This window comes from Meles meles, chromosome 17 (assembly GCF_922984935.1).
Source record: "Meles meles chromosome 17, mMelMel3.1 paternal haplotype, whole genome shotgun sequence".
Classification (NCBI taxonomy): domain Eukaryota; kingdom Metazoa; phylum Chordata; class Mammalia; order Carnivora; family Mustelidae; genus Meles; species Meles meles.
Window position 1 is genome coordinate 48,447,811 of NC_060082.1, and position 12,431 is coordinate 48,460,241.

The 12,431-nt window shown below is 34.5% G+C and overlaps 1 protein-coding gene across 2 annotated transcripts in view; it reads left to right on the forward strand.

The window, feature by feature from the left end:
• Window positions 1-12,431, forward strand: part of TRMT1L (tRNA methyltransferase 1 like) — a 51,132-nt gene that overhangs the window by 11,582 nt on the left and 27,119 nt on the right. For both annotated transcript variants that reach the window (XM_045982795.1, XM_045982794.1), the window contains 5 exons: window positions 1,608-1,728; window positions 2,390-2,469; window positions 5,756-6,005; window positions 6,412-6,624; window positions 8,882-9,072. In XM_045982795.1, coding sequence (XP_045838751.1) covers window positions 1,608-1,728; window positions 2,390-2,469; window positions 5,756-6,005; window positions 6,412-6,624; window positions 8,882-9,072 — 855 coding nt within the window. The remainder of the gene's footprint in view (window positions 1-1,607; window positions 1,729-2,389; window positions 2,470-5,755; window positions 6,006-6,411; window positions 6,625-8,881; window positions 9,073-12,431) is intronic.

Below are 12,431 nucleotides of genomic sequence, written 5' to 3' on the forward strand. Positions count from 1 at the left end.
GGCTCAGTTGGTTAAGTGTCTGCCTTTGGCTCGGGTTGTGATCTCAGGTTCCTGGGATAGAGTCCCAGATTGAGCAACTTGCTCAGCAGGGAGCCTGCTTCTCCCTCTGCCTGCCCCTCCACCTGCTTGCAGGTGCACACGCACACTCTCTCTCTCTGACAATAAATAAATAAAATCTTAAAAAAAAAAAAAAGAATTAAGACCTCATGCCCTAAGGTATCCATTGTATGTAATGAATTAATTTCTTTCATATACATCTAGAATGGTTATTATGTACTTTTCTTTCAAGAATTGAAAAAAATAGTCACTGAAATAATTTTCTATAGAGTTTAATTGCTGGTAGAATCTGGTTTGAGAAAGGCTGATCTTGTGAGATAAGTCAAATGCCACTTTGGTGGGTGTAGAAGAATATAAAAAACACTAGGGAATGTTAACTATGATTTGGCATTGTAAAAAGGAAAGTATGATTGCCATGTAATTAATATTCTGATTTTAATTTTATCAAGAAAGCCAAACACAGGGGCGCCTGGGTGGTTCAGTGGGTTAAGCCTCGGCCTTCGGCTCGGGTCATAATCTCAGTGTTTCCTGGGATCAAGCCCCACATCGGGCTCCCTGCTCAGCGGAGAGTCTGCTTCCCCCCCTCTCTCTGCCTGCCTCTCTGCCTACTTGTGATCTCTGTCAAATAAATAAATAAATCTTAAAAAAAAAAAAAGAAAAAGCCAAACATAAAGACTATTTTTCCCCATGCATAATATATATGTCTCATTCCTCAAATATTTAAAATATACATACACAAATACATCAGTAGTTCATTTGGGCTCATAGCTAAATGATTTAATATATACAAAATGTAGAATCTTTTTTTTCCCCATTACTTTGTACCCAATTTAATATAATTTTGTGTTTTACAATTGTACTTATAAGAAAGTGTTCTGAAATCTAGCATGTTCTGGAAGTATAGTGATTCTTTGTCATCCACGATGGCTTATGGAATGAAACAGATACTAACTTTATAACCATTATATCACAGTAAGATGCATTTAGCAGCCAATCTATGTAAACACAGTATAGTGGTTGATGAACAATAAAGGCATTTTAGGATTTTTTTTTTAAGATTTTATTGATTTGTCAGAGAGAGTGCACAAGCAGAGGGAGCAGCAGGCAGAGCGAGAAGCAGACCTCCCACTGAGCAAGGAGCCCAATGTGGAACTTGATCCCAGGACCCTAGGATCATGATCTAAGCTGGAGGCAAACGCTTAACTGACTGACCCACCCAGTAGTCCTGAATTTTTTTTCCCCAAATTTTGCTTTATTTTAAGCTTATTATTGTTAGCTAGGGTTATAATACAGACATTTTGATGTTCAAGACAGGTAAGATTTAACTTAATAAACTTTAATTCCCCAAATACTTAATTGAGTGCTACTCTTTCCTAGAGACAGTACTGAATAAATCAGTTTTGGGTTGTTTTTCTTTTTCCATTATTTACCCAATTGATTACATTAACAAAATATTAAAATGAAAAGTTATTTCTTTTAATGTGTATTGTTTTGGATATTTAGAATTATTTTGTATTTCACTGGAAATCTTTTTTTTTTTTTCATTTTAGCTTCTGCAAAACCACCTAATGAAATTTTGAAAGAGGCAGACACAGATGTACAAGTTTGTCCTAACTATTCTATACCTCAAAAAACAGATTCCTATTTTAATCCCAAAATGAAACTAAACCGGTAAGATAAATTGGGAAAAGGATTATGGGATGTTTCAAATTATAACAAATGTACCTTCTCTTAATCTTGTGTTCTAATACAGTGAAATTTACAACTAGGTACAGAATTCTGTTTTAGTATTGTATTCAGTCTGTTTTAGTATTTTCTTGGAATGATTGTTTTCTTTTATCCTACCAAACTAATTTTTTTCTCAGAGAGTAAAATAGTACTTTTGTGGGCAAGTTTTATTTATGAAATCATTATTCATGGTGAATGCTTGTTTATAGAACCCAACTAGATAGTTTAATTTCACAAATGTTAACTTCCTATACTAAGGTAAGGAATATATTACTAGGTCTTCCTTTAAAACAGGTTGTACAGTAAATAGAAACCCCAATTCTCTTTTTTTTTTTTTTTTTTTTTTTTTGAGAGTGTGAGCCTGAGGTGGGGGAAGAGGCAGAGGGAGAGAGAGAGAGAGAATCCTAAGCAGGCTTCATGCCCAGCTCTGAGCCCTGTGTGGGCTGATCTCACAAACTTGAGATTATGACCTGAGCTGAAATCAAGAGTTGGATGCTTAACTGACTGAGCCACGTAGGCTCCCCATCTCACTATTCTTCAATAAAATAAAATGATGAAGCCATGGTACAGTAAAATTATTTCAGATTATTATACTTTCTTCTAGGCAGCTAATATTCTGTACATTGGCTGCTTTGGCTGAGGAAAGAAAACCTTTGGAATGTCTAGATGCCTTTGGAGCCACTGGTAAGTAATGTTTTTTTTGGAACTCCACTTTAATTATCAGCTTTATGCAGTATCTTTTCTTAGAAAATGTATATGGGTATTCTATCTGGCAGAATATTTTGGCATTAAAAAATCAAAGACCCAAAGTACATATTTTTATTGTGGAAAAATTTCCATTATATACAAAAGTAGACCATAAATGAGTCCTTTGCTATCTATCACTCACTTCAAAAATTACCGACTTATGCTTGTTCTTGTAACTGTATCCCATGCACTTTTCCCTCATACCTCCTTCTACCATCCTCACCCTATTATTTTGATACAAATCACTAATACATCATTTGATCTGTAAATATTTCAGTTGGTTCTCTGAAAGATAAGGATTTTTTAAAAAGAAACCTTGATACCATTATCATATCTTAAAAAATTAAGTCAATATCAAATGTTTTAATATCAAATGTTAAATATGCCCGATTACCTGTTTTTTTTAATCAAGCAGGGATTCAAATAAAGACTATGTATTTCATTGTTTGATATTTCTAAATCTCTTTTTAATCTATATTCACTTCCATCATTTTGTTTGTGTGTGATAATTATTTGTTGACATGTAGCTTGTTTGCCTTATAGACTTTTCCAGAGTCTAGATTTTTGCTGATGGTATCTTCATAGTTTGTATAACATATTCCTCTGTCCCCTGTATTTCTGTTAATTGGTAGTTGGATTTTCAGGTTTGATCAGTTTCAGATAGGATTTTTTTTTTTTTTAAGAATACTGGTTCATTACAATCAGGAAATACTTGATGTTTGGTTCTCTCTCTCTTTTTTTTTTTTTTAAGATTTTTATTTATTTATTTGACAGAGAGAGATCACAAGTAGGCAGAGAGGCAGTCAGAGAGAGAGGAGGAAGCAGGCTCCCCACGGAGCAGAGAGCCTGATGTGGGGCTCGATCCCAGGACCCTGAGATCATGACCTGAGCCGAAGGCAGCGGCTTAATCCACTGAGCCACCCAGGCGCCCCTCTCTTTTTTTGTGATACAATAAGCTGCCTAGTCATTAGGCTGTGGGGCGAGGGGTAATTTTAAATACTGAGAACATTTCTCCCAAAAGAACTTAACAGGAAAGAAAAGATAATAGGGTAGAAAATTTCCAAGAAGCCACCTGAACGTAATTCAGGTCTTTCTTCTTATAGGTTATAGGAGTGTATTTTTGGGAAGTTTGTAGCAAAAGGATGATAGCAGGAATTAGCTCTCCTTTTTAAGTTCCTCTTTGTTGGAAAAGTAGTGGTTAAAAGAAGCAAGTTAATATCTTGCATAATCTAATCCCAACCTACTTTCCAAATTTAATTCCCAGCATTTTCCCTTATCCAACCCTTTTTCTTTATTCTTTTTCCTTTGTCTTTTTTCTTTCTTTTTTTAATTACATTTAATCTATTTCACCCATTCCCCAACCCACCTCCCTTCTGGCAACCACCAATTTGTTCTCTGTATTTAAGAGTCTGCTTTTTTTTTTTTTTCTTTATTAATTTTGTTTCTTAAATTCCACATATGAGTGAAATTGTATTTGCCTTTCCCTGTATTTCGCTTAGCATTATACTCTCTAGGTCCATCCATGTTGTTGCAGTTGGCCAAGATCTCATTCTTTTTTGTGGCTGAATAATGTTCCATTGTGTATATGTACTCTCTTCTTTATTCATCTATCAGACACTTGAGGTGCTTCTATATCTTAGCTATTGTAAATAATGCTACAGTAAACATAGGGAAGCATGTATCTTTTTGAATTATTTTCATTTTCTTTGGGTAACTACCCAGTAGTAGAATTACTGGATCATACGGTAATTCTATTTTTATTTTTTTGAGTAAACTCCATACTGGTTCCCACAGTGGCTGCACTCTCATTAACAGTGAATGAGGGTTCATTTTTCTTTGCATCCTCACTAACACTTGTCTTTTTTATTCTAGCCATTCTCATAGGTGCAAGGGTGATATCTCATTGTTTTGATTTACATTTTACTCATGATAGTGATATTGAGCATCTTTTCATGTGTCTGTTGGCCATCTGTATATCTTCTTTGGACTCTTAACCATCTTCATGCAATTCTTCCACCCTCTACCCTCCCACTGCCCTACCTCTGGCAACCTACAAATCTGATCTGTTTCTGTGAGTTTGGTTTTTTTAGAGTCCACATGTAAGTGAGATCATACAGTGTTTGTCTTTCTCTGACTTACTTCACTTAATACAGTGTCCCTAGTGGCCCATCCATGATGTCACAAGTGGCAGGATTTTCTTCTTTTTTATGGCTTAATAGTATTTTATTGTATATCACATTTCTTTATTCATCTGTGGACACTTAGGTTGTTTTCATGTCTTGGCTATTATAAATAATGCTGCAGTGAACTGCTCTTTTTTCACCTAAGATCATCAAAGCTAAGGTCTGAGCTTTTCAGCCCTTTCGTATAATGTTCCCTTGTAACTTGTATCAGTTCATAGCAGTCAGTTTGCATGCTTCCCCATCTCTAAAATGTGAATATTAGAACTAATCACAGGCTTATTATGAGAACCTGAAAATATTTGTAAAGACACATAGTGGATGTTAAATATTTGCATTTATGAGACATGTGAGTGGAGAAGATGGTCAATACTTTTAATACATAGAGGGTTTTCTAATACACAGTGGCTGGGCCTGTGACACCGCTTCCATATTGTAACAGGTGTTGCTTGTGGCACTAATCCAGTAGGTCTAGAGAGCTTGTGAGGAAAGGCTTTCTTGGTCTGAATTCTTGATCATTTGCTTACATATACAAAGTTGTTCTGTTTAATTCACAATGATGCTGTTATACAGTGTGTGAAAAATGTTAGTCCACTAAAGTTGTTTTCGTATTTTGGTGCCTTGGGTAAACTTCAGCAGGAGTTGTTTCAGCTTCCCATCCCCAGGCTGAGTAACTCCGCCCTTACTCATATTGTATGTTGGGTTTCTCTGTAAGATTTTGTTTGAAAAAAGCATTCCATTGTAAGAAATTTTAACAAAAGAAAACCTGTTCCCCCAAGTAAAGAACAAACATGATTATTTTATTTGAATAGGGGTTTCAGAAAAGTTTTAGAAGTATTCATGAAAATCTGTTAGACACATTTTGTGTATGTATGGTAACTTTTCTTCAGAGGCTTTGTAGTGAGAAAGTAAAAAAAAATTATTTATGACAATATTAAGATTTTGAAACAATATGGTTTTGATTTTATAAAATATTATTATATACTGTTTTATTCTTTAATTACTATAATTTAAAATTCCTTTTCCTTCACATTTCTCCTAAGGGATAATGGGATTACAATGGGCAAAACATCTTGGAAGTGCAGTTAAGGTTACAATTAATGACTTGAATGAGAACTCTGTGACACTGATTCAGGAGAATTGCCATTTAAACAAATTGAAAGTGGTGGTGGACAGTAAGGAAAAGGAAGAGAGTGATGCTATTCTTGAAGAAGGAGAGGAAAACCTTGGTAATATTAAGGTGACCAAAATGGATGCCAATGTACTGATGCATCTGAGATCCTTTGATTTCATGTAAGTGCAAAAAAATTTGCTGTGTTACTTTGTGTGTGTGTGTGTGTGTGTGTGTGTGTGACTTTCTAAACTGGCCCAGATTTTTGGAGGGGGGATAAAAAGACTGTTGTTATTTATTTGCATTAATAGTTTCTTCCGTTGGTGTAAGAAATGCAATAAGAATGTTTTCTAGCATTTGAAATACAATTCCTAGGCATGACAGTTTTCCTATAAGCCTGACTCATTTTTATATGTGATGTATCATGTGATCATTTTATTACTTAATTTAAAAACAGGACTGTATATTTAAAACAGATTTGTAAAGTACTTTTGAATCCATGGAATTTTTTCATTAGACATAATGACAGTGGTATCATTTTGATTACTAGTATGATTTTAAATAAATGTATATTCTTTCTCATTTTAGACATCTAGACCCTTTTGGAACATCCGTGAACTATCTAGATTCTGCGTTCAGAAATATAAGAAACCTTGGCATTGTATCAGTGACTTCTACAGATATCAGTTCTTTATATGCCAAGGCACAACATGTTGCCCGGCGTCACTATGGCTGTAATATTGTCCGAACTGAATACTACAAGGAACTAGCAGCCAGAATTGTTGTAGCTGCAGTGGCAAGGTACCAGACTGGCAACAACATACCTCATATGTTTGGTTATATGATAGAGACAATATTACAAAAAGTGTCAGTTGCATTTTTCAAAATATGCACTAAGTCCAAATTCCGTATTCATGTCTAGAATCTTGATTTGTTTGGTAATCTTATGTTTCTTTTATAATTTGATTTAAAAGTTTTGTCCCTGGGGCACCTGGGTGGCTCAGTGGGTTAAAGCCTCTGCCTTCAGCTCAGGTCCTAATCCCAGGGTCCTGGGATCAAGCCCCGCATTGGGTTCTCTGCTCAGCAGGGAGCCTGCTTCCTCCTCTCTCTCTGCCTGCCTCTCTGCCTACTTGTGATCTCTGTCAAATAAATAAATAAAATCTTTAAAAAAAAAAAAGTTTTGTCCCTAAAATAGTTTACTCTCCAATTAAAGTTTTATTAAAATAAATTAGTTTAGGGAAGAAGAGATAAAAATGAAAGTAAACCTTCAAATCAGTTATTTTAACAATGTAGTTAGAGGGGGGATAGCACCATGAAAAGAAAAAGCAAAGGCTGTTTTTAGATTTACAAAAAATCGGGAAGGGGGTGGTTTTATATTTATTTATTTATTTTTAAGTAGGCTCCATGCTAGGCATGGAGCTCCCAACAGAGGGCTTGAACTGAAGATCCTGAGATTGAGACCTAAGCTTAGATCAATAGTAAGACACTTAGCCAATTAGTCACCTAGGTGCCCCGAAAAATTTTTTGGGTTTTTTTTTTGTCGTTTTTAAGATTTTATTTATTTATTTTAGAGAGGGTATAGGGAGAGAGTTCGAGCAGGAGGAAGAGCAGAGGGAGAAAAAAATCTCAAGCAGACGCTGCACCAGGTGTGGAGCCCAATGCGGGGCTCAGTCCCATGACAGATCATGACCTGAGCCAGAATCAAGAGTTGGAGCTCAACCAACTGAGCCACCTCAGCGCCCCAAAAATCGTTTTATGTCTGTTTCATCTCCTTTCTTTACATAGTTTGAATAAAATGATGGTTTATGGGGTGCCTGGCTAGCTCAGTCGATGGAGCATGTAACTCTTGATCTCAGAGTTGTTGAGTTCAAGCTTTGGTGTAGAGATTACTAAAAAATAAAAATAAACATAAATTTTAAGTGATGGTTTATAAACTTGATTCTGCAAAATGATCTATAAAACAAAAAGTTCTGTTTTTCATCAGGATTTCTAAGGAGAGTTTTTTTTTTTTTAAGTTTTATTTATTTGGCAGACAGAGATCACAAGTAGGCAGAGAGGCAGGCAGAGAGAGGAAGGGAAGCAGGCCTCCCGCCAAGCAGAGAGCCCAATGTGGATATCAATCCCAGGACCCTGGGATCATGACCCGAGCCGAAGGCAGAGGCCTAACCCATGAGTCACCCAGGCGCCCCCCCTCCTTTTTTTTTGAGCACCCACTTTATTCAGAATATTATGCTTGAAGAATAGTATATTATATAAATTGACCCTGAGAGTATAGCTAATGCATGATCAGCCAGTTCATTCACTAGCCTCAGCATTGGGTTCACAACATTTAGAATGAAATTCCTACCTCAACATAATACAGATTATTAGGCTTCATATACCTTTGCCAGTATTCCTAATTATCGGAAAATTCTGATATCCAGTGTGTATGCATGCTAAGGACCTATTGTGTATACTTAGAAATGTTTATAATGTAATATCAACAAATTGAAATTAATACATATGAACTGAATTTAGTATATGTAACTGCAGAGGGAAAACTAAGTACATAAATGGTATATCAATTAGAATTTAATTCAGAAGTCTATAAAATTAATAGTGGCAAAAACTTCACCTATTCATTTTTCACTGAGCATTCAGCACATACTAACCTGCATGCGGTTAGTCCTCAATAATCATTGTTTGGAAGAAGCTGTTATAGAAAAATGTAGATAAAAAGAAAGAAGGGTGGTCGTGAGGACAAGAAAAAAAGTGACACTGAAAATCAGAGGGTGTAGTCTTACTGAGAGGATACCATAATAGAAAATGTCTAGTTACTGAAGATTCTCCCAAGCATCCTTTATTACCTGTGTTTCAGTTTGTGTAAAAGTTACAGTAATGATCTTTTAAAAACACTACTATTAAGAATTAAACTATCAAAAAAAAAAAAAAAGTGGAACTTTCCTTATTTTCCCATAACTCATCCATGGTTTCCTGTCCAGGAATTAGTATTGTCAGTATAATGCCAAACAAAGAAAAATGATAAGCCCCCAAAATAACTTAAAAAATTTCTTTCCAGAGCTGCAGCCCGGTGTAACAAAGGCATTGAAGTACTCTTTGCAGTGGCTCTGGAACATTTTGTGTTGGTTGTTGTGAGAGTTTTGAGGGGGCCTACCTCTGCAGATGAAACAGCCAAGAAGATTCAGTACCTGATCCATTGTCAGTGGTGTGAAGAGAGAATTTTTCAGAAGGATGGTAATATGGTAGAAGGTAAATTCAAGTTTCTCTTGACTGTATATTGTGCTTATGTATAAGCCTCCAATGAATAAGTCTTTATCACATCCCTAATTACACATATTGTTGTCCTTTGATTTTAAAGATTACAGTGCTAACTTTATTTCCTATACTGGATTTCCTTTCATCAACAGACAAGACGTTCGTGTGAGTTTATTAAAGTATTTTCTCGTGCTGTACAATTTATGCTCTCTAGCTCTGCCCTCTATTGAAACATCTAGAAATAACTTAGTTTCCACTGTCACTAATTTTAGGAACATAAGTCAGATGACCTCTTTGTATAGGGTGTTTCAAATCACTAATATTATAAAAGTAATTATCATGTTTCTGGCTTAATATAAAAACCATCAGTCATAAAATTCCTTCAGTAAACATTTACTGAGCCTCTACTATATGCCAGGCATGGGGATCAAAGAAAAAGATGAGGCTTATGCCCTCCTAGAGTTGTTTCTCTTTTGCTTTTCTGGGGCATAGAAATAGATGTCCATTGTTTTCTGTTAGACTCTTGGCATGTTTTAATATGGATTTTTAAGAACTCTTATTAGAGTTTAACCCTTGTGATAAGAGTTGCAAGTATTTTTTCCTCTTGTGACTTCAGTTGACATCTATTGTTTTTTTTTTTAATCTTTCATATGGAGAAGTTTTTTGTTGTTGCTGTTTTAAAGTTAATTTAGTTTTCTTTTATGTATTCTGGATTTTGTCTGTAGTTAGAATTTTCGTGTTTCTATATTCAGGGTAGGTTATGTTTTATTGAATAATTCACCTTTCTTCTAATGTGAGAATACCATCTCTTTCTTATACTAAAGAAATACATTTGAGTTTCTTTCTGGATTTTCTATTCTGTTCCATGGTTCAGTATCTATTCATACACCTCTACCACACTGTTTTGATTACAGAGGATTTTTAGTGTTTAATATCTGTTACAGCAGTCCCTTTTCAAAGCTCTGTTTTCTGAGTGTTCCTGATATGGGATCTTCCTTTTTTCTTAGTAAAAGAGTAAATAAAAGGGGGAGGGGCTATGGAGAGGGTGGTGGGGTTATGAACATTGGGGAGGGTACGTGCTATGGTGAGTGCTGTGAAGTGTGTAAGTGTGATGGTTCACAGACCTATACCCTGGGGCAAATCATACATTATATGTTAATCAAAAATTTTTTTTAATTTTAAAATAAAAAATAAAAACTGCACTAATAAAGGAAAATAACTGACCAAAAAAAGAGTAAATAAATAGGCCAGCTAGTATTTTAATCTTATTAAATAAAGGAGGATAGATACTATTGTGATTTTTAAATTTCCTAATAACCTAGTATGCTTTTCATTTGTGCAAGTACTTTTGCTATAGTGTTAATTGCTAGTGAGAATGGAAGGCATCCTGTCATGTTCCTTTTAGTTCTTTCTAGTGCTTTCTGAGTCAACCATGGGTCTGAGATACCTATCATTTTTTTCATGTTAAGAAAGTATCCTTCATTTCTAGTTGTATTGTATTTTAGCAAGATGTTGAATTTTGTCATGTATTTCAGCACCTGTGGAGATGATTATGTGGGATTTCTTCTTAGGTCTATTGGTTTGATTAATTGTAATAAAATTTTCCAGTATTGAACCATTCTGCCTTTCTAGAATAAACAACTCTGTCAGGAAGTATTTTCTTAAGATAGATTCTGTTTGCTAAATTTTAAAATTTTGTTTTAGTGTTCATAAATGAGATGGTGTATAGTTTCCCTTTTTAGGATTATTTTGATTGGGCTTTGAAATTTGTTTAAACTTCAAAGGAATTTAGAGTTTGGCCCTTTTTTTCCAGTGGTTGGGTACAGACAGGATAGCTTTAGCTTTTCTGAATTATTTACATAGAGTTGAGCCAAGTGGTATCTAATGGGTTTTTTTTAAATTTTCTTGGTTTCTGTGGTTATCTTCTCTTTTTTAAATTTTTAACACTTGTGCTTGCTTCGGCAGCACATATACTAAAATTTAAATTTTTAACACTTGTCCTTTCTGCCTTTTCTCTTGACTGCTTTAGATACTGGTTTATCTGTCCTATTGTTGTTCATTTATTATCTTTCTTAATCTTTTACTTTTGTAGTAGTAAATAAGTATTCCAAAATTTGAATTGATTTGGGTTTTAAGTAGTTTGATTTCTTGGCATTATAAATGAGGTAATTAGCCTCCCATTTTCCATTTTCCCTTCCTAATTTGTGTTCATTATAGCATTTATATGTTGTTAGAATATGTAACATTAATATTTTACTTTGCCAATAAAATCTATACATTCAATGTGTTTAGTACTCATCATCCCTTTTTTTACCATATTTCTTAAGTCATCTCTTAGTTTGAGAAATCTGACTTTGAGTTTAGTAAAGAGTGTTCATGGGCAAAATACTGCTTGATTTCTTGAATGTTTAAAACTCACTGCCCATTGCCTTTATACTTAAAGAGTTTAGAGTTTTTTGAGTTCCTACCTTGTAAAGCTTTTATATTGTCATCTGTCACTGAGTATTATTGCAAATATTCTTTCTTTTATGTGACATTATTTTGCCTGGCTGCCCAAAGAAATATTAACTTTTGAAGTCCAGTAACTTTACTGGGGTATACCTTTTTAGGATAAGTTTTCCTAAATTATGGTGTACCCCTTCAGAATTTCAAATTATTTTTCATTTCAAGAGGATTTTCTTAAAATATTTATTTAATTCTGATATTTGTCTTGCCTTTGTATTATTATGCCTATGCTAGATCTCCGCAGCCTGTCTTTAACTATCATTTTATCTCCAGAAATGTTCAGACAGATTTGTAATTGTTTTATCTTCTTCATCTATAAACCTTTTACCATTATGAAATGTCCATCTTTATCTCTCTGGTATTTATCTGGACAGATATATTTGATATTAATATAAACACCACCTTGTAGTTACTATTGACATAATATTTTTCTCATCCTATTAATTTCAATCCATAAATGTCTTCTTGGATCTTACTTTTTTATCCAGTTTCATCATGTCTGCCTTTTGAGGAGAGTTTTAGACAGTTCCTACTAAACATCATTATTGAAATGGTTGACTTTATGTCAGCTCTTTTGCTATTTGTTTTTATGTCTTTTATGGCTTTTTCTTGTTCTGTTTCACCTTTGTTGCCTTTTTAAATCTTAGACATATTTTTAGTGTGTCATTTTAATTCCTCTGCTGATTTTTTTGCTATATATTTTTCAGTTATTTTCTTTTTTTTTTAAGATTTTATTTATTTATTTGATAGACAGAGATCACAAGTGGGCAAAGAGGCAGGTCGAGACAGAGAGAGGGGGAAGCAGGCTCCCCGCTGAGCAGAGAGCCCGATGCGGGGCTCGATCCCAG